The sequence below is a fragment of the Chiloscyllium punctatum genome, chromosome 5, assembly GCF_047496795.1.
Source record: "Chiloscyllium punctatum isolate Juve2018m chromosome 5, sChiPun1.3, whole genome shotgun sequence".
Lineage (NCBI taxonomy): Eukaryota > Metazoa > Chordata > Chondrichthyes > Orectolobiformes > Hemiscylliidae > Chiloscyllium > Chiloscyllium punctatum.
In genome coordinates this window covers 35616076-35635850 of record NC_092743.1, presented here as the reverse complement: position 1 = coordinate 35635850, position 19775 = coordinate 35616076, and the positions used below count along the sequence as shown (strand labels likewise).

The following is a 19775-nucleotide window of genomic DNA, read 5'->3' as shown; positions in this document are numbered from 1 at the left end:
ACTGGCTGAAAGACAGACAGCAGAGATAAGTGATCATGGTTATCTGCTTAGAATGGCAGAAGGTGGAAAGGGAGACCCCACAAGAATCCGAGATGGGAGTACTTTTATTTACAAATATACACACATTACTACTTTAGATTCAAAAACTCAAGATCACAATCAAGTCCAACTTTGGTCGTTTGTGCACATGACGCAGAAGAGAGGCAGTGCATTGAGATGGTCAGAACAAACAACAGACAGACCATAGCAACGGAATCAAACAGATTATAAAAAGATTAATAATTTGCAGAATGAGAATAAAATTAGCAAATAAATTTCAATGCACACGTGAGGCATCACATTTTAGTAATAAAAATAAGGTCACATGTTGCTTAAGGGTTATGCTGGTAGAGGCTCCTATTTCCTTATCCACAAGGAAAAGGAAGACACGACAAAGTGAAAGAGAAAAGAAATGCAGGATAGACTGCTTGGGTGGAATGTTCACACATATTCTAGAAAAACCTACATAAGGTGATGTAATGGGGACCTCTGCACAGTTCACAAAAAGGGTTGATCCAAGACTTCAACGGCAATAATCCTGATTCTTTACTTGGTCCACATGATCAAACATATAATCCTGCTGGGAACATTATTGCTCAAGCAATGTTTGTGGCCAGCATCACCACTAGGTGGAGGACTGCACCCACATGTGCAAAATTGGTGTGCTACTTGGCAATTATCTGAAAACATTAGGAACTTCATGCCACTTTACATAGTTTTATGGTGGCATTTGTATATAATACAAATGTCACCATAAAGCTATGTATCATATACAAATGTCCTTCTCCTTCCCTCTCTCTGCATTGCAGTAAACAAAAAGGAGACAGAAGTACAAGTTATACATCCTTAACTTACAGCCTTTGGACAGGGACTTTACAGGATCTGAAAAGATGCTAGGGTGTGTGTTAGCGTCAGCACAGGAGAGAGTTATACTATTTTTTTTCTATTCCAGATCCCCCTGCTATCTTAGAGGAGCTGACTTAATAAACAGAATTACAATGAAATGAGAATAGAGTTAGGTGAATTGGACAGGGTAGATAGAGGAGAAAAAAAAAGACAGTAAGCAAGCAATGGCAGCCAGGGCTTTTGCCCAAAACGTCGATTTCGAAGCTACTTGGATGTTGCCTGAACTGCTGTGCTCTTCCAGCACCACTAATCCAGAAAGCCATTTAAGGAAGTAACTCAAATCTAAGCAAAATGTATCCCAGTAAAGTGGAAGGATTCCAAGAGGGAGGTGAATCAACCATGGCTAACCAAGGTCATTAAGGGAAGTATAAAAGTTAAAAGAAAAAGCATCTAAGGAGGCAAAAGTCAGTGTTAGGCCAGAATGTGATAAATTCAGAATTCAGCAAGGGAGGATTAAGAAGATAATAATGAAGAAAATAAACCGCAAAGGCAAACTAACAAAGAATATAAAAACCAACAATACAACATTCTTTAAATACAAAAAAAAGTGAGGGGTCAAATTGAACACAGGGACTTCAGAAAATGAATTTGGGGAAATAGTTTTGGGAAACAAAAAGAGATAGCAGAAGAGTTAAACATATACTTTGTATCAATCTTTATGCTAGAAGGTATTTTTAATAAACTGTTAATATTCAAGAATAACGGGGAGGAACTAAACACCATCACAATCGCTAGAGACATGGATGATGTTAAAGCCAGATGTAACCTAGCCCGATGTCTTACATCCTCGATTTACCTTAGGATTATAATTTATATTATCAATGGAATTTACAACTCGCTTTCTCAGTATAGCTGGTTTTCCCAAAAAAAAAACACAATTTCAATCATTTTCATCAACTCTGAATTTGCAAGATAAATACAGGTTAAACCAAACCTTCACTGGTTTGAACTGGATTTACACAAAATTTCCAAAGCAGCTGTCCTGTTTTTCCACATTTACAACTTTAATTTCTGAAATAAAGTTATATTATAAAACATATAGGCCATAAACTAAACATGTGCGCTGATTGCTTGATTGGAGTAGCACATGTTTCACTGCTCAACTTCAAAGCCTTAGAAAATCAGTTAGGTCCCTTTAACTTCACTTACAAAGAAACAACGAATTTTAAAAACTCTTCTTCACAACTCATCCTGTGTAAACTGACCAATCTTCAGCATTATCATAGGTATATCAATCATTATTCTGATAATTGGATGGCCAGCTGTCGACACTACACTTTTAACACTTTTAAGCACTGTTTTCACATAGTTAAAAATCATACAACATCAGGTTATAGTCACACAACCACGTGATGAAGGAGCAGCACTCCGAAAGGTAGTGTGCTTCCAATTAAACCTGTTGGACTATTGTCTGGTGTTGTGATTTTTAAATTTGTACACCCCAGTCCAACACTGGCATCTCCAAATCATGTTTTCACACAAGTTGCTTCTTTGCATTTTTCACCACTTTCAAAAAAATAGTGTAAGTTATCTTAATATTCTTGACATAAGGAAAGGAAGAGTTGGAAATAGAAGGCTAATTTATATGGCCATGTTAAATTCACACAGATTCTAAATATGCACCACTTATACGTGACTAAGAATGACTCAAACTTCAGAAATGTTGACAGGCCAGGACAGATTTCGGTACATCAGGCTGAGCAAACTGTAGATTCCTGCTACAATTAAGTTAGTTCGGATTTGTTTGGCATTTACAACTTCCAAGAATGATCAAATTACATAAATAATGGGCAGGTGAAAGTCATTACATGACAAAATTTGATTCCTTGGTGCAGATGGCTTATAGAAAGAAAAGGAATGTGGAATGCTGCCTTGAGGAATTTGGATGCTAATTATATATAGAATAAAAAGGACACTCAAAACTGAGCAACTGGTTTATGTAATTTATAGAAATTGTGGATATTCAGGGGAGGGTTACAAGATGGAACCTAATCAAGACCTTTAGATAATTTGAAAACAAATGCAATTATTCATTTCTCCATCACCAAATGAAGCTGGAATAGAACCAGTATTCCCCGAATATATCTCAGGACTAAAGTATTAATAACATTTCAAATTCCTAACATTGCAGGCAAGCTTTTGTCCTGACTAAAATAAAATAGTGAGGCACCTGCAAACCAATAGCAGTATTTCTTTACAATTTACCCTCTTATATTGTTAGACGTAAAAACATTCACTATGTCTTCTTTAATCGTCCGTTCCAATGAAATATACACAGTATTTTTGGTTTTCACCTAACAGTTAACCCTTGTTTCTAATATTAATGCAAAGAATCTCAAGGTTGGAAGGGAAAACAGTAAATAAATAATGAGATGACTTTAAAAGTGGAGATAACACTACTACAGTAGAGGAATATTCCTGTGAAGGGAGAGGTAGGAAAAATAAATAAGGATCTTGAGTTCCCTAGATGACAGAATGCAAACCTTAAAGAAAAAATACTATTATAATAGAAGTCAAGTTGATAATACAGCAGAGAACCAGGATGAATATAGAAGATTCAGAGGATAACTGAAAAAGTAAAGACCACGAGAACAGACTAACAGGAACATAAGGGAATCCAAAGTTTTTCAACGGCGTTAAAGCAGCAGCAGGGCTAATGAGGGACTTTAAAAAATGGATTTTTTGCGTGGAAGCTGAAGGTAGTTATGGTATTAAATAAATACTTTACATGGATCTTTACCAAGAAAAACTATGGTCATGGTAAAAGAGGTGACAGCTCAGTCATTTGAAAGTAAGGAGTGTCCTCAGCATATTCTGTCTGTACTTAAAGTAGATAAAACACCAGGTCCTGATTAGATGTAGCCAAGGACATGGAGGAAAGTGATCGTGGAAAATTGTAGAGCCATAATTTGAGCTTTCCCTCAATTCAGGTAATACCAGAGAGAAAAAAAAAGTTCTCTCTGCTTCTAAAAAAAATGCAAAGATATACTCAGCAACTACAGGCCTATCAGGTTAACCTTGGAAGTGAGGCCTTTAGAAAGAATGGCCCAGATTATTTGATAGGAAAGTAGTTATAATGGCAATATAGATAAGAATCCACATCAGAACCATGCCAATTTTCTAGGTGATAAGTAATTACGTGACATCTCAAACCACCCAAAAAGAGATCTTTAACTCAGAGTTAGAGTCACAGATTTAAAGAGACCCTTCAGTCTAAATCACTCATGCAAGTCAGGTTTCCCAAAATAGACCAGCCCCATTTGCCTGCATGTTGCCCACATCCCTTACCCATAAACCCAATACCCTACTCCCAAACCTACATGGTATAATCCACCTTTCTGTTTACCATACACACTTAGCTACTCTCAATAGTGTGGTTAAAACACTTAACTATGGAATATGCCACGTGCTCTGTTTCAGCACTGATCTAGCCTACTGCTGCCTACGTGGATTCTTAGACTCAACTGCACTGCTTTGAATGAGAAGGCTCTTGGCCTGGAATTTCACTTGAAAAATTCCTCCAAAGCCAAGTTGGTGACTTTGCATCCAAATCAGAAACAGGGACTCCATGCAAATTAAAAATTTTGTCTCATTATTAGCCCAAAATTAAGTGTCTAGGGTAAATTTAAGTTAATTATGGCAAACCAGCCTGGATTGTTAAGAGCAAATGGTGTTTCACTATCTTTCAGTTCTTCAATGAGTTAATAGGGAGGGTTCAGAACATCAATGCTATTGATGTTATATACAGAGAAACCTCAATTATCTGAATACCAATTATCCGAATATCGGATTATCCAAAGGAGATCTCGAGATCCCAATAGAAACATTACATCAAAGAGCTGTTTCAACCCTGATCGCGTCTTTTGTTTATCCTGATTAAAAACGATCTCTGCCGAGAACAGTCCTGGACATAGATGAGAGCCCAGGCACCATCTCCAAATAACTGACCTCCCGCCCTCTCCCCACACTTTACCTGGAGTTCTACATAGGGGTAAACCCTAAACTCACTTTTCCCAGGTATTCTCTCTAATATTGTCCCATACAGGGCAGAGGTGCAACTTGTCAAAATGGTGTGTATGCGTGGCTGCCTGTGTGCGCTAATTGGAGACTTACCCCAGAAATGTAGCAGCAGTCTGACTGTTGGTGTCCAGTTGGGTGGGTGGGGGGGAAAGAGAGGGGATGGGGTTGGGGTGTGCAGTGTTGGATGGGGCTTTGGAGGCAGGAGGGCAGGGGCAGTGTTGGGGTGGTGTTGGATGGGTTTTGGGGGGGGGGGGGGGGGGTGGGGGAAAGAGGGCACTGTTTATGGGGTTTTGGAGGCGGTCGGAGGGGTGGTGTTGGCTAGGGTTTGGGTGGATGGGCAGAGGGGCCTCATGCGCGGTGTGCTCTCGTCTCCTGAAAAGGGAGCAGATTTAATAGAAAACATCACAAGCCCTAGAAGAAAGGCATTGAATCGATTAACCAAATAATCAATTATACGAGTGAAATTGTGCCTGCCCATCTCATTCAGATAATTGAGGTTCCTCTGTATATGGATTTTACTGAAATGGATTTGAAAGTCATAGTTCATGGAATAAACAGGGGACATTATTGTCACATACATTGTTAAGTGACAAAGAACAAAATAACCACTGTTCTAATTCTTGATCTGAAGGAAGTTTTATCATGAAGTTCCCCAGTGGCCAGTTTTAAGCTCTTTGCTCTTCCTGATGTATATCAAACACGTAGTAGACCTTGGTGTACAGGTACAGTTTCAAACTTTACAGAAGGTACAAAACCTGAAAGCTTTATGTCCGTGAGGAGAATAGAATTGACCAGAGACAGATTAATGATAAGGGTGGGTGAAATGGCAGATGAAACTTAATGCAGAGGAGTGTTAAGTAATTAATTTGGCAAAAAGAATATAGGGAAACAATATGAAGCATAAAATTCTAAAGGGGTTAAGAGTGAAGGACCTGTGTTTACTTTCACTAAACATTGAAGGTGTAGGACAGAAGAAGAACATGGCAAATGAACAGGGGAGATTCCGGGTGGGATCTGTCCCAGAATATTGAGGGAGGCAAGAGGACAAATTTCTGAGCATTGACAGACATCTTTATATCCTCTTTGGCCACAGGTGAGGACCCAGAACACTGGAGAAGAGCCAATGTTATGCTATTGTTAAGATGGGTAGCAGGGAGAATCCTGGAAATTACAGGCTTATGAGCATCACATTGGTGGTAGGAAAATTATTGGAAAAGATTCTCACAAACAAAATTTATACGAATTTAGAAGCAAACAGACTTATTAGCGATAGACAGCACGGTTTTGCATAGGGAAAGTCGTACCACACTAACTTGATTGAGATTTTTTTGAGATGGTGATGATGATGATGATTAATGAGGAAAAAGCAGTTGATGTTGTCTATATAAACTTCAGTAAAGCTTCTGACAAGGTGCCTCATGGTAGACTGGTACAAAAGGTGAAGTCACATGGTATCAGGGTGAGCTGACAAGAAAAGATGCATAACTGAGTTAGTCATAGGAGACAGAGGATAGTAGTGGAAGGATGCTTTTTGAATAGAGGGTTGCGACAAGTGGTCCTTCACATGGATCAGTGATGGGACTTCTGCTGTTCGTGGTCTACAAAAATGATTTGGAGAAAAATGTGGCTGGTCTAATTAATAAGTTTGCAGATAATACAAAGATTGATGGAGTTGCTGATAGCGAAGAGGACTGTCAGAGGATGCAGTAAGATATAGATCAGTTGGAGGTACATGCAGAAAAATGGCAGATGGAATTTAATCCGGACAAATAGGAGTTGCCACATTTTGAAAGGCGAAATACAGGTAGAAATTATACAGCGAATGGCAGAATTCTTAGGGGTATTAATATACAGAGGGATCTGCGTTTGAAGGTGGCAGTGTAGCTAGAGAAAGTAGGAAAAAAGGCTTATGGCATGCTTGCCTTCTTTGGCAGGGGCATAGAGTATAAGAATAGACAAGTTTTGCCACAGCTTTACAGAACTTTAGTTAGGCCACACTTGGAATATTGCATATAGTTCTGGTCACCATGCTACCAGAAGGATGTGAATGCTTTGGAGAGGGGGCAGAAAAAGTTTACCAGGATGTTTCCCGGTATGGGGGATATTAGCTATGAAGAAAGGTTGGATGAACTGGGTTTATTTTCACCGGGATGCAGTAGGTTGAGGGGCAACCCGATTGAAGTTCACTTGGCGGGGGGGGGGTGGGGGGAAAGAGAGAGTGAAGATGAGTTTAAAAGAGATGTGCGAGACAAGTTTTACACACAGTGATGTGCTGCCCAAGGTGGTGGAAGCAGACACTCTAGCAACATTCAAGAAGCACCTGGACAAATACATGAAAAGGAAGGGAATAGAGGGATACTGATCCTATAAAAGGGAAGACTTTTTTTTCCTTTCATACTAAAACTAAGTGTTGCCAGCACAGGGTTGGAGGGCCAAACAGCCCTCCAACAATAAGTGCAGTATTGTTCTTTAGTGTGTAGAAAAGGAAGGAATTTATGTTAAAAGTTGTATAAAACACTCACTCAGCTAGAACCGTGCCAAAGTCTGAGCAGCAGAACTTAGGAACTGTGGGAAAGGATTGAATTGTTTGGAGGATTCGTATGAATGGCTCCATAATGAGGAACTGCAATGGAAAAGTTGGGCCTGTTTTCCTTGGAGATATGGAAGTTGAGAAACTTATAACTGTGCTCAGAATTATGAGGGGCTTGGACAGAGCAGTTTTTGAAAGCCTGTTTCTACTGGGATAAACGTCAAGAACTACATGGTGTAGATTAAAGACAACTAGGAAATGCAGCAATGGTGACATAACAGGAAACATTTTCATACAGCAAAGAGTTAGAATCTGGAAAGCACTGCCTGGGAATGCAATGGAGACAGATTCAGTCAAGACATTCCAGAAGAAACAGGATTACCATCTGTAAAAAAAAAAAATTCACAGGATTACAGAAAAGATGGAGGAATGGTACTTGGTTCATTGGTCCTTCAAAGAGTCAATACACTCCATGGGCCAAATGGCCTCCTTTGAGCTTCATTGGAGGCTCACTGATGTTACCTAGCATGGTGACAAAACATCACAGAACAAATCTACCACCTTAGCGAGCAAACTTACAACCTGATCCACAAATCTTCTCTAAAATTGAAAAGGCCTCCTTTGTGATGTAACCTTTAAGATTCAAATTACATTGCTATAATGTTGCGAAATACTGAACACACCATTATATTATCCTGTTCTTTCTTAGTGAAGCCATGGGCTTCTTTTCTACGTATTTTTTTCTCCAATTTTGAAAGAAACCTATTTATGCACATGAGGACACAGATGGTAAAAAGGAAGCTCAATTTGAGTGATCTTTTGAACATTACACTGAAACTCTAACTATTCGGCACTGGGTCACAACCATAAGTAACAAAGTCCATCTAATTTCATTGTATGTGAATTAAATTCCACACCAGTATTGCATGCCAAGATGAACAAATTATAGTTTCGTCATACAATTAGAAGGCAAGTTCTGATTTGTATATCATTCACAATATTTGAAATAACTACTACATCAGTAGTGGGTAATTAGAAGTAGTTACCTGTTAAACTGATTTAGTACCTGTAGTATACAGAAAGATGGGTACACACTGAGCATTAGCAGTCAAACTGCAAAGCTGGTGGTAAAAGTCAGAACCCAAATACTGACTCAATTTCAAGTGGTCTCAGACCATTTGCACTGGTTCAGAGTTTCAACCTTGCGAAGGAAGATTCCAGAATTCATTGCTCTATTGTCTTAACTACAGCAAGAATGAGGACTTAAGTGATGGCACTGGTGAAGCATTTCCATCAAAAAAAACTGCATGGATTAATAAATAATTAATAACTATGCCGATTTTTGTTGCCAGCAAAAATTTGAGGGATATCTCAAATCTGAAATGTTACTGTGAAGTTAGCAAGTGAGTAGCTCCAAATGGGGCTAGAGACTTCTCACTGAGTATAAACAAGTGGAATTTTAGTACTAGTTACATATAACTGGTAGAATTTTGTAATCCCTAGGTGTTGTTAAGTTTACTGACTTTTCAGGTGGCAGGGTCAGAAGATACAACATTGGAAAAACCCTGACCCCTGAATTTGGCGCGTGGCTTGCTGTTTGGCAGAATAAAAATAATCTCTTGATAGCATAGATATTTGTCATACAGAAAATGAAGATGTCAAGACTGATTTTCAGTCTGAAATGGAGTAGGTGTTTTCAGCCAAAACATAAATGAACTTACTATTCATATTTTAATAATTTGGTTGATGCATCCCATCAATTTTAAGATTAGAACCTTGCCCTTGACTTGATTGATTTAAAATGATGATTAAGCTGCCCTTCCAGGCTCTGATCTTTAGATCAGAATTTTTTTTCTATAACAGTATTTTTAAGGGTAATTTCTAAAGTTTTACAAAATCAGTTTGCTAAGCCCTAAGCGGGAACAAGTCCACAGAACAAGAGATCAAGCTTAAAAATAGATATCAGAGACAAATCAAGAAGTGGAAATTAAGACATACCATAGCTATTTTTTAAAATGCAAACATTTTAAGAGAAGAGACAAAAGATAATAGACAGAAAGCGGTAGGAAGAGTGGATAAAGGTCCATTAACCACTTCAGGTGAGTGTGCATAGATGAGATTTAGGATAAGAAACTGCTAAAAGAAGATTCTAAGTATCTCAATCCTGATAGTATCCAAGTCATGCCCACCAGGGTGCCTTTCCTACAAAGGACCCTTAGCAGGTTATGACAATTAATAATTGGATAATCTAGCAAGAGTTCTGGGATGGAAACACACCAGGGAGCCACCTGACATGAGATGTTGCTTCTGTGCCCAGTTTCAAAACTATTTCTGCAGCATCAGAAGGGATGATCTCTATCACTTTCCATGTAGGAGATATCACCTTCAATGAATTCAAAGATATACCAAATGTTGTTAAAACCACTCCACAATAAAAACAAAATTCTACATCTCCAAATCCTTGCTGAGTCACACTCATCCTTGAAATTGAAAGGGTACCACACTACTTGACCAGATTATGCTTACCTGTGAATCTGCCCGTTTTTATGCAAGTAATCAAGTCCCTCCAGAACTTCTTTCAGAATAGTGGCAATAACTGCCTCCTCCAAAACACCATTCTTGTGATCCCCTCTCGCTACTACATGTTTAATGATATCGAGCACAGATCCTGGAATAGGGAGAAAAAGGCAGTCAAGGCAAAGTACCATTGCTTAAATTCTTTTAATTGCCCCGATCCTTACCAAAGCATTTGTGGAGCAGAAGTTATGTTCTAAGCTTTTTTTTTAAACCATAACTCAGACAGCAGCTGGGTTAAATCATCCATAAGCATTTTTCCAAACTTCTAAGGTTTCCCATCCTCAAGGTTACAAAGCAGTCAATGTTAAAAACTAAAATATTCCAGGATACTAAGCTTTTAGGAAACTAACAGCAGGAAGAGGTTGCCCCAACAATAACAGAAGGCAATAAGACAGTGAGAAAAGGAGATTCTCTGAGAAAAGTCAAGTTTGGGAGGATCAGAATTGTTGCCTTGAATGTGTGCCTTTTACTTCTATTTTCTATGTTTCCATAAGCAAAGTTACACTGTATGATGTGGGAGAAGCAATGGCTAGTTTTTAGAAGTATAACAAACTTGGGTCAATATACATTTGGTGCAAAGTCACGAAATTGCTACAGAAACAGTAACTTAACATTATAACAAAAGGAATTAAAGATAGTATTCGATCAAAGGAAGAGGCTTAGAATGCATCCAAATATTTGTAAATCTGTGAATTAAGAGGATTTCAGAAGTCAAAGAAGAACAAATAGGAGAACAAAAAAAAAAATCAATAAAAGTTAACGTGGACTCATCAGAAGCAGAGATAATAATAAGGAATAAGGAAACAGCAAACATTAAACAAATAATTTTCTCCAGCTTGGTGGTGATCATGATTTGCTTTTGACCATTTGTTAGTCTACTTGTCTGTCTATATCCAATATATTTCAAAAACAGGTGATTGATTTTAATAAAACTTCGTAAACAGATTGAGTATGGCCCAAGGAACAACCTGCTTGTTTCTGGGGAAGATGAGGATACAAATCTTGAAAGATTTAAAGGATCCATTAAATTTGGCAGATGAAGTGAATTGACTCTTAAAAAAAGTTATGGATTGTTTTATTTATAGAACAATGTAGATTCTCTCAGTTGTATGATGGAATTTGTCACAGTTATCAAAACGTAAGCAGAGTTTACAGCACAGGTTTCTGGACGTGCATTTGCCTCGAGTCTCCTTAGGTGGAATGGAATTAAAGTATTTATTTTCTCAGCCTTGTAAGTAGTGAGCAACAAACAGAGAAAAGCCTCAAAGAAGAGATGCATACTTTTAACAATTAGGTGAATGCAATGTGTTGGAGCAATGCACTCCATTGAATGTCCCCTTCATTTGCTTTTATCAGTCTGCATTCCTGAAATAAAATCAAGGTCGAGCAAGAATAAGAAGCTTAAATTATTACAACTAAACAAATAGTACGAGAAATATTAACAGGGTTAACTATGAATAAATCCCCTAGATCTGCCACCCTCAAACGAGTAGTGTCTTTTTCAAACCTAGATGTAAAAAAAGGTGCAGATAAAGGTTATTTGGTCCAACCTGCCCATGCTTATATTCTATTCAAATTTCCATCTATCTTTTCACATCTAAATGCATCAAAACATTACATCTTTCGCTCATGTTTGTCTAACTTCCCCTTTATTATTTAATCTACTTTCCATGTGATATCTTCTTTTCTCATAACTTCTATTGTATTTAAAACATCTCTTCAGAATTCCTTGTTGGATTTCTGGGTTTTGATGGAATCCAGATATACACTCCAGTATAGAGGAAATATTCTCTCTGCTTCTTCAATTTTGAAAGGAGTTGAGAGTAAACATCTAAGTCAACAAGGTGGCAAGATCATTTGAGGCTTCACAGGGTCTTTCTCCTTGTTTTAATTTTATTACTTGCCCCAAATCCTGGCAAGTGTCCCATGCTATTGAGCAATGGTCAACGGCAGAACAAAGTGGCAAATGGTATGTGGGCCTTCATAGCAAGATGATTAGAGTACAGGAGTAAGGATGTCTCTTTGAGACCACACAATATTGTATACACTTTTATTCTTATCTAAGAAAGGACACTCAGGCTTTGTTAGAATTGCAATGAAGATTTCCCAGACTGATTCCTGGGGTGATAGGATTGATGTATAAGAAAGAAACTGGATCAGTTAGGGCTATAATCACTGGAATTTAGAAGGATGAGGGGGTTATCACATAGAAACCTACAACATTCTAACAGATTAGACAAGGTGTACTCAAAGGATGTTCCCAATGACCAGGGAGTCAAGGAGCAGGGATCACAGTCTAAGGATAGCCCATTGATGATGGAGAGGAGGAGGAATTTCTTCATCCAAAATATGGTGAGCCTGTGGAATTCCCTGCCACAAAGTAGCTGTGGGCAAAACATTCAATGTTTTCAAGAAGGAAATACATCATTCCTAGGGCTAAAGAATCAAAGGATATAGGGCAAAAGCAAGAAAGGCTATTGAGCAGGGTGATCAGCATATCATACTAAATGCTGCAACAGGCTTCAATGGTCAAATGGCCATTCCTGTTACTATTTCTATGTTTAGAGCATAAGCTCTTCATCAGGAATGTTTTGAAGAGCTTATGCTCGAAACATCAACTCTCCTGCTCCTCTGATATTGCCTGACCAGCCGTGCTTTTCCAGCACCACACATTTTGAGTCTGATCTCCAGCATCTGCTGTCCTCACTTTCTCCCTATGTTTCTATCAATTTTTGGTGATGGCAAGAACAGCTAAAAATGTGAAAACCAATGACTGCTCGCACATATGAAACATCCTTTAGGAAAGAGGGCTAGTGTTTCCTTTAAGCTCATAATAAACTCAACACAAACAATTACATGTATTAACATATGTAACAGCACATACACATGCACTTTTGGCCCAACCACAATGCAATTCTAAATGCCATTTACCACCCTCTAAAATCAAAATATGCTTTAAGCTTAACTTCAGTTATCCACCCTATCCACGCCTCTCAATTTTATATACAGAGGAATTGCAATTATCCGAATGACACGGGCAGGGAGTATTTTTCCAGATAATCGAATGCTAGATAATAGTTTAGCCAAGCATCAGGACCTTGCAATCTTGCCGGATTATCTGAAATTCAGATAATTGAATGCTGCCTGATCGAGGTTCCTCTGTAGTTCTCAGTTTACCTCTTAGCTTCTGCCACTCTCATGAAAACAATCAGGGTTGGACTGACCTCTCTTTTTAACTACTGCACTTCAGACCAGGTAACCTCCTTGTAAATCTCTTTTGCAGCATCTCTGAAGCCTATGCATCCTTCCTATATTGTGGCAACTAGAACAGCAGTACTCCAAAGTGATTTAACTAAAGTCTTATACAACTGCAATATGACTTGACAACTTTTATGCTCAATGTCCTGGCCAATGAATGCAAACATGCCGTAGGTAATCTTTACCACCTCAAGTTGTGTTGGCAATTTCCGGAAGCTATGAACTTGCACTCCAAGGTCCCTCTACATATCAAAGCTCCTAAGCATCCTTCTATTTACTGTATACTTTTATCTTCCATTCAATTTCCCAAAAAGTATCACCTCAAGCATGCTAAACTCCATTTGCCACTTCTCCATCCAACTTTCCAACTGATCTATATCCTGCTGTATCCTCACTACCTCCAACTTCACCAATTTTCATATCGTGTATATATTCTTTTCCCTTGTCATTTGACTCATTGAAGTAAAAACAAAAAAAGGGAGGTTTTTAAAAGCAACTGAAGTGGAAGCTTATGACTGCGAAAAGTGGAGAAATGAGCTGAGGATCTGCCCTTGATTACTATGACAATCGACTCTGCTTAAGAAAAAAAAGACATCTTGTTAATCATTTCTTGATAATGAACATCAGTGTTTCTGTTATCATCTTCCTAAATTTTTTGTTCCTTCCCACGTTGTCTACATCCTGCATAAAATTGTGATCAGAAGTACATAAGGTACTTTGTGATCTAACTACGCTTCAATACAGGTGTAACTTCCTTTTAAAATTCTATCCTTTTGGAAATAAAACCTTGCACATGCTTTGCTTTTTTAAAAAACAGCATTGATAACTTGAGATGCAAGTATTTCGCAGAGCTCTGAAAAGTTAAAATGGAGGAACGGCTGAGGATACTGGGATTGTATTCGTTGGAGTTTAGAAGATTAAGGGGAGATCTAATAGAGACATACAAAATAATACATGGCTTTGAAAAGGTGGATGCTAGAAAATTGTTTCTGTTAGACGAGGAGACTAGGACCCGTGGACACAGCCTTAGAATTAGAGGGGGTCATTTCAGAACGGAAATGCGGAGACATTTCTTCAGCCAGAGAGTGGTGGGCCTGTGGAATTCATTGCCACGGAGTGCAGTGGAAGCCGGGACGCTAAATGTCTTCAAGGCCGAGATTGATAGGTTCTTGTTGTCTAGAGGAATTAAGGGCTACGGGGAGAACGCTGGCAAGTGGAGCTGAAATGCGCATCAGCCATGATTGAATGGCGGAGTGGACTCGATGGGCCGAATGGCCTTACTTCCACTCCTATGTCTTATGGTCTTATGGACTGAAAACACAAGTTATGCATTGTTCCTAATACAGAGCTAAAGTTTAATTTTTATCTTGTATCTTTGCATTGAGGAGAGTTTATGGTCTTAGTTTAATTTGAAGAATTGTTTTTGTGGGCATGGTGCAAGTTGGTCTGGAGACATGTTTGCACACACTTATTTTTAATGTTGTTTGACAACTCATGAAAGAATCCAAGTTGATGATTTAGTGCAAAACGATAGAACAGAAACAGTGCTGTTGCCTAGCACAGCAACAGAGCTGTGGATGTGCCTGAATGAAGGAGGAGAGTAGAACTTTGATAAGCAATCCTGCTGAAAACTAAGCTTCAGAACTCTGAAATTAAAAGTTTAATCTGTAGTTTGTATTCGATGTCTCAGATGAATCTCAGCTGAAGAAAAGTATCCAAAGCACATGCAATAAATTGCTGCAGGAAACCTGTTGCAGCTAAAGAAACCTAAAGAAAGCCTTAGCTTGGAAATGTTGGCGAATTGTCACAAGGGTTTATTGTGTGGAAAGATATTGTTGGAAGGAAAGGAATAACAAGAGTTTGAAGAATTTTTCTGGGGTTTCCAGAAAATTTTTCCTTTTTTTAATCTTTAGTGTTTTTTTTCCTATGTTGAGTAAACATTTTATCATATGTTAGAAGTACACATGCAGACTCTTAAGTGGGTTCACTAACTGACCTCCACAGTTTAAAAAAAACCAACAAAGCTGGGTCTATCAAGCCAGTTTCCATCTGAGATCCAACTTGTCCAGTATTAACATCAGCTAGAATCATGGCTGATTTTCCAGAGATGCTGACAGACCTGGTGAAATATAAATAAAAAGTGCTGGAGAAACTCCACCTCAATTGTTGTTTTTATTTTTCAAGATTTTTCTTCCTGTATCTCACACATTGCTTGCATCTATCAAAAAAGAAATGACCTTCCTTTTCTACCTACCAAATAGCAGTGCACATGTTGTATTGAGAAATTTAACAATTCAATTAACCCCTACTGGCTAGCTCTTCAATTTGGTGTCATTTGCCAGTTTTGAAATGATATCTTTGATTCCAAAATTTAGACTGGTAATGTAAATTGCACAGTAAATGCTATATAACTTTGTTACACAGGGATTCAAGTATAGAGGAAAAATGTTTAAGTAATCACACAGAGCACTAGTGAGGTGATACTTGGGAGCATTGCATAAAGCTTCCATCTCTTAAGAGAAAGAGAAAGAGGAAATGCAAAGATTCTCCGATTCCTGGAAGAGGGCAACTTTCCCAAGCAGAAATAGTGAGCAGATCAGGCCCATATTCTCTACAATTTAGAACAATGAAAAGTGGTCCAATTGAAAATCAAGGAGCCTAAGTGTGGACACTGATAAAATATGCTCCCTATTATACTATTAGATGAGGGATCAACCACTGAAGGCTGTGGCAAGATGATAATATCCTCACAAAGTTAGTAACGAATCTTTGGATTTTGTTTTAACCTCAGTTGAGGATAGGACGACATATATGCTTGGATGCTAAGGGAATTAAGAGATGCAAGGATCGTGCAAAAGATGAAATTCAGGTGAACGATCAATTGTGATATTTTTGAATGGCAGACTGGAATTGAAAGAGAAAAAGGCCAACACTAGTTATTTCCAATACTGCATTCACTTTAGCTGTTATTTTAATCAACTTGCTTAGCATTGTTATGATATCTCTGAGTCAAACAGGACTTGAACCTAGGCCTCCTGGACCAGAGATAGGGACACTACCACTAACAAGAGCCCTCATGTTCACTTGAGTTAGAGGTGGCTAATTAAATGCCAGCTACAGACCAATTGGCTGCTTCATTCACTGAATGTGAACAATTGAAACATTTAGAGCCAATTTTAACGCATGATAACACTCCGCGTGACAGAGAAAAAAAAATCAAAACAAACCCTTGTCTCTCTATTTACAGGCTAACTGCAACTGTTAACTAACAACTTCTTTGAAATGTTTGGTGAAGTAAGTGTTAAATTGTAATTTATATCTCCAGGCATTGTTTTGATGTGGATTTAGTCTACTGAGCATGATTTGGCTAAATGTTTGAGGGGCAACATTAAAATTTAAGTTAAATAGTCAAAATTTCTGCAAGTTGATTTTTAGTACAGGGGAAAATTCTGAACATTAATATTTCAAGGATAGGAAATATTTTTTCAGCATTCCACCCCAACAACTGGGGCCTGGTCTCTCTCTGGATTGAAGGCAAGGCCTTCCAGACTGTATAAGTACCTGGAGTAAACACTCACCACCACTGAGCAACTTCATCACCAGCCATAGTTCATCCTTTACCACAAATGAGGTGTAATATGACACAATGTTCCGGTGATGGCACTGACTCATTGCTTGAATTTCTTTCTGTTAAGAGAGAATGAACCAGCATTAGATAAGAGTGATATTTTCCCAAAGAAGAAACAATCCCCCATAGATAATATTAAATGCAATCATCTGCCCTGAAGTATTATGAATTTCGGATAGGGCAATATTTAACAAATTGTAAAGTAAAGCTGCCACCAGACCTTAGGGCTGCTTTGTCATGAGAGAAACGACTGGTGGAGATCACAATTGAAAAAAGAGAGGACCTTAAGGGGTTCAACTTATGCATTGGCATTACTCTGCATCATAAACCAGCCATCCAACTAAGCTAATGAACCCTTAACAGATGATTACTGCTTCAATTACCTTCAGTTTCAACTTGAAAATCAGAAGCACAATCCCTAAAAGATGTATTTTACCATGCCTAATATAATGATTAGGATACACTTTCTACCTACAATCTTCCTTCTGTTGTCACCATCAACATTTTGGTAAGCAAAACATTAACCTACATCATAGGTCACACTGAAGGTGCAGGCTCGGTGATGATGCTATGAATTCATAAACCTCTCCGAACTGTGGAGTAATTCAATTTCTGATTAAAGATCTTCAGTTTGAAATGATAACAGCTTCTCTCCATTGATGTTACCTAACCTAAGGGACATTTATAATAAGAGCAGAAAGATCAAGATGGCAAATTTAGCTTGAGATAAAAGATTCTGAAAGCAAAGACTGAATTAAGAGTGTTTGAAGGAGAGAAAGGTGATTAAAAGGTTAGCAAAAGCATTCCGGAGCACGAGACTGAAAGTGCGGTTGCTTAAGGTAGAGTGAAGGAATGGATGATACATTGTGTGAAGTCAGAGAAAGAGTTCAGGAGCGAGGAGCCGCGAAAGGTACAGGAGATGGGGGTGAATTACAGATGATTGATTACTCTAGCGGATTCATCCTGCTCGTGGAACAAGATATACCAGGGCAGGTGATGTGGTGTCTGGAACATGGCGATACTCAAGGAATCTTAATTTACAGACAATGTCAATATGGGAGACACTGTTCCCAATTTTAGCCAAGCCCTCAGATGTTGGGAAAGAGCAACTTTCAGGGTCAACAAAGCTATTTGTCATTTCCGGAACTTGTGATGATGCCAGGTAAACTGCCTGGTTTCTTACCCTTCTTTGGACTTTGTAGCAATTTGATACAATCAGGACGCTTCCTAGTCCATTGCAGAGGACAGTTAAGAGTTAAATCACATTGCTGTGATTCTCGAGTCACATGTAAGTCAGGCTTAGCAAGGATGGCAGATTGCCTTCCCGAAAGGACAAGTGAACCAGTTGAACTTTTTGACCCTGGTTGGAGAGCTAGTTTTCAATGCAGAATGATGCCAACTTCATGTGTTCAATTCTTGTACTTGCTGAAGACCCATCTTCTCAACCTCTAACCCTCACTGGAGGCATTAGACCCTCCGGTCAAACCAGTCATCTCAAATGACAACAGCTCTATGATCCTCTAGGGCTATGGTGATGCTATATGGTCACCATTAGACACCTGTTGAGTGATGAGAGAGTTAAAATTTCGTCACCTTTAGGATACAAATCCATGCCACCAGAACATTACACCAAATGACTAGATGTGATGTAACGTTTGTTTACAGGATGTAGATATTGCTAACTCAGCCAACATTTACCCATCCCCAATTACCCACAAAAAGACAGTCAGCTGTCATTTTGAACTGCTTCAGTCTGTGGAAAAAGGGTAATTTTTCTTTGGAGGAGGGTACTGATGCTCATTGTGCTGTTAGGGATGGAGTTCCAAGATTTTAACCCAAAAAAAGTGAAAGAATAGTCACATAGATTCAAGTCAGGAAGTGTGAAGCTTGAAGGGGAACTTGCAGGTAGAAGTTTTCTATGCATGCACAGCTATATTTTTGACATTCAGCTCTTTGTCAATGTTTGCACCAAGGTTGCAAATGCAATTCAGAGTTCAAGCAGCCCTGACAAAACTCAACTTGTGCATCAGTCAGTAGTGTTTGTTGAGCAAGTGTCACTTGACAGTATTGTGAACAGCACATCTAATCACTTTGCTGACGCACGAGTGCAGACTGATAGGAATGAAAACTGGTCAATTGTGTGAGCAGGACATATCTAGGCCATGAGCCAGACGTTTTTAGATTAGATTAGATTAGATTACTTACAGTGTGGAAACAGGCCCTTCGGCCCAACAAGTCCACACCGCCCCGCCGAAGCGTAACCCACCCATACCCCTACATCTACATCTACCCCATTACCTAACACTACGGGCAATTTAGCATGGCCAATTCACCTGGCCTGCACATCTTTGGAGTGTGGGAGGAAACCGGCGCACCCGGAGGAAACCCACGCAGACACGGGGAGAACGTGCAAACTCCACACAGTCAGTCGCCTGAGGCGGGAATTGAACCCGGGTCTCTGGCGCTGTGAGGCAGCAGTGCTAACCACTGTGCCACCGTGCTGCCCACCGTTCTGGTAGATGCCAGCATTGTCGCTGCAAAGAGCACAGCTTAGAGCACAAGTCTTCAGTACTCTTGTTGAATATTGGCAGGGCCCATAACCTTGAGTATTCAGTGCCTCCAGCCACTTATCAATATCAACTACACAATCAAAATAGCTAAAAACATGTGATGCTGATGACCTCTAGAAGAGGCCAAGATGGACCAACACTTGGCATTTGTGACAGAAGTCAGATAAAAAGCTCAACTGGCTGTGCAGCTGGTTTGTGATGCAGTGATACCACCTGCACAGATTCAATTCCTACAATGGCTTAGGTT

General features: G+C 39.0%; 1 protein-coding gene across 3 annotated transcripts in view; it reads right to left on the bottom strand.

Moving 5' to 3' along the window:
- oxsr1b (oxidative stress responsive kinase 1b) overlaps positions 1–19775 on the bottom strand; it is a 178743-nt gene that overhangs the window by 98822 nt on the left and 60146 nt on the right. For 2 of the 3 annotated variants that reach the window (XM_072570026.1, XM_072570028.1), the window contains exons 3-4: positions 16909–17017; positions 10022–10163 (exon numbers count right to left, since the gene is read on the bottom strand). The exons of the other annotated variant lie outside the window; for it this stretch is intronic. In XM_072570026.1, coding sequence (XP_072426127.1) covers positions 10022–10163; positions 16909–17017 — 251 coding nt within the window. The remainder of the gene's footprint in view (positions 1–10021; positions 10164–16908; positions 17018–19775) is intronic. 3 annotated transcript variants of the gene reach the window in all.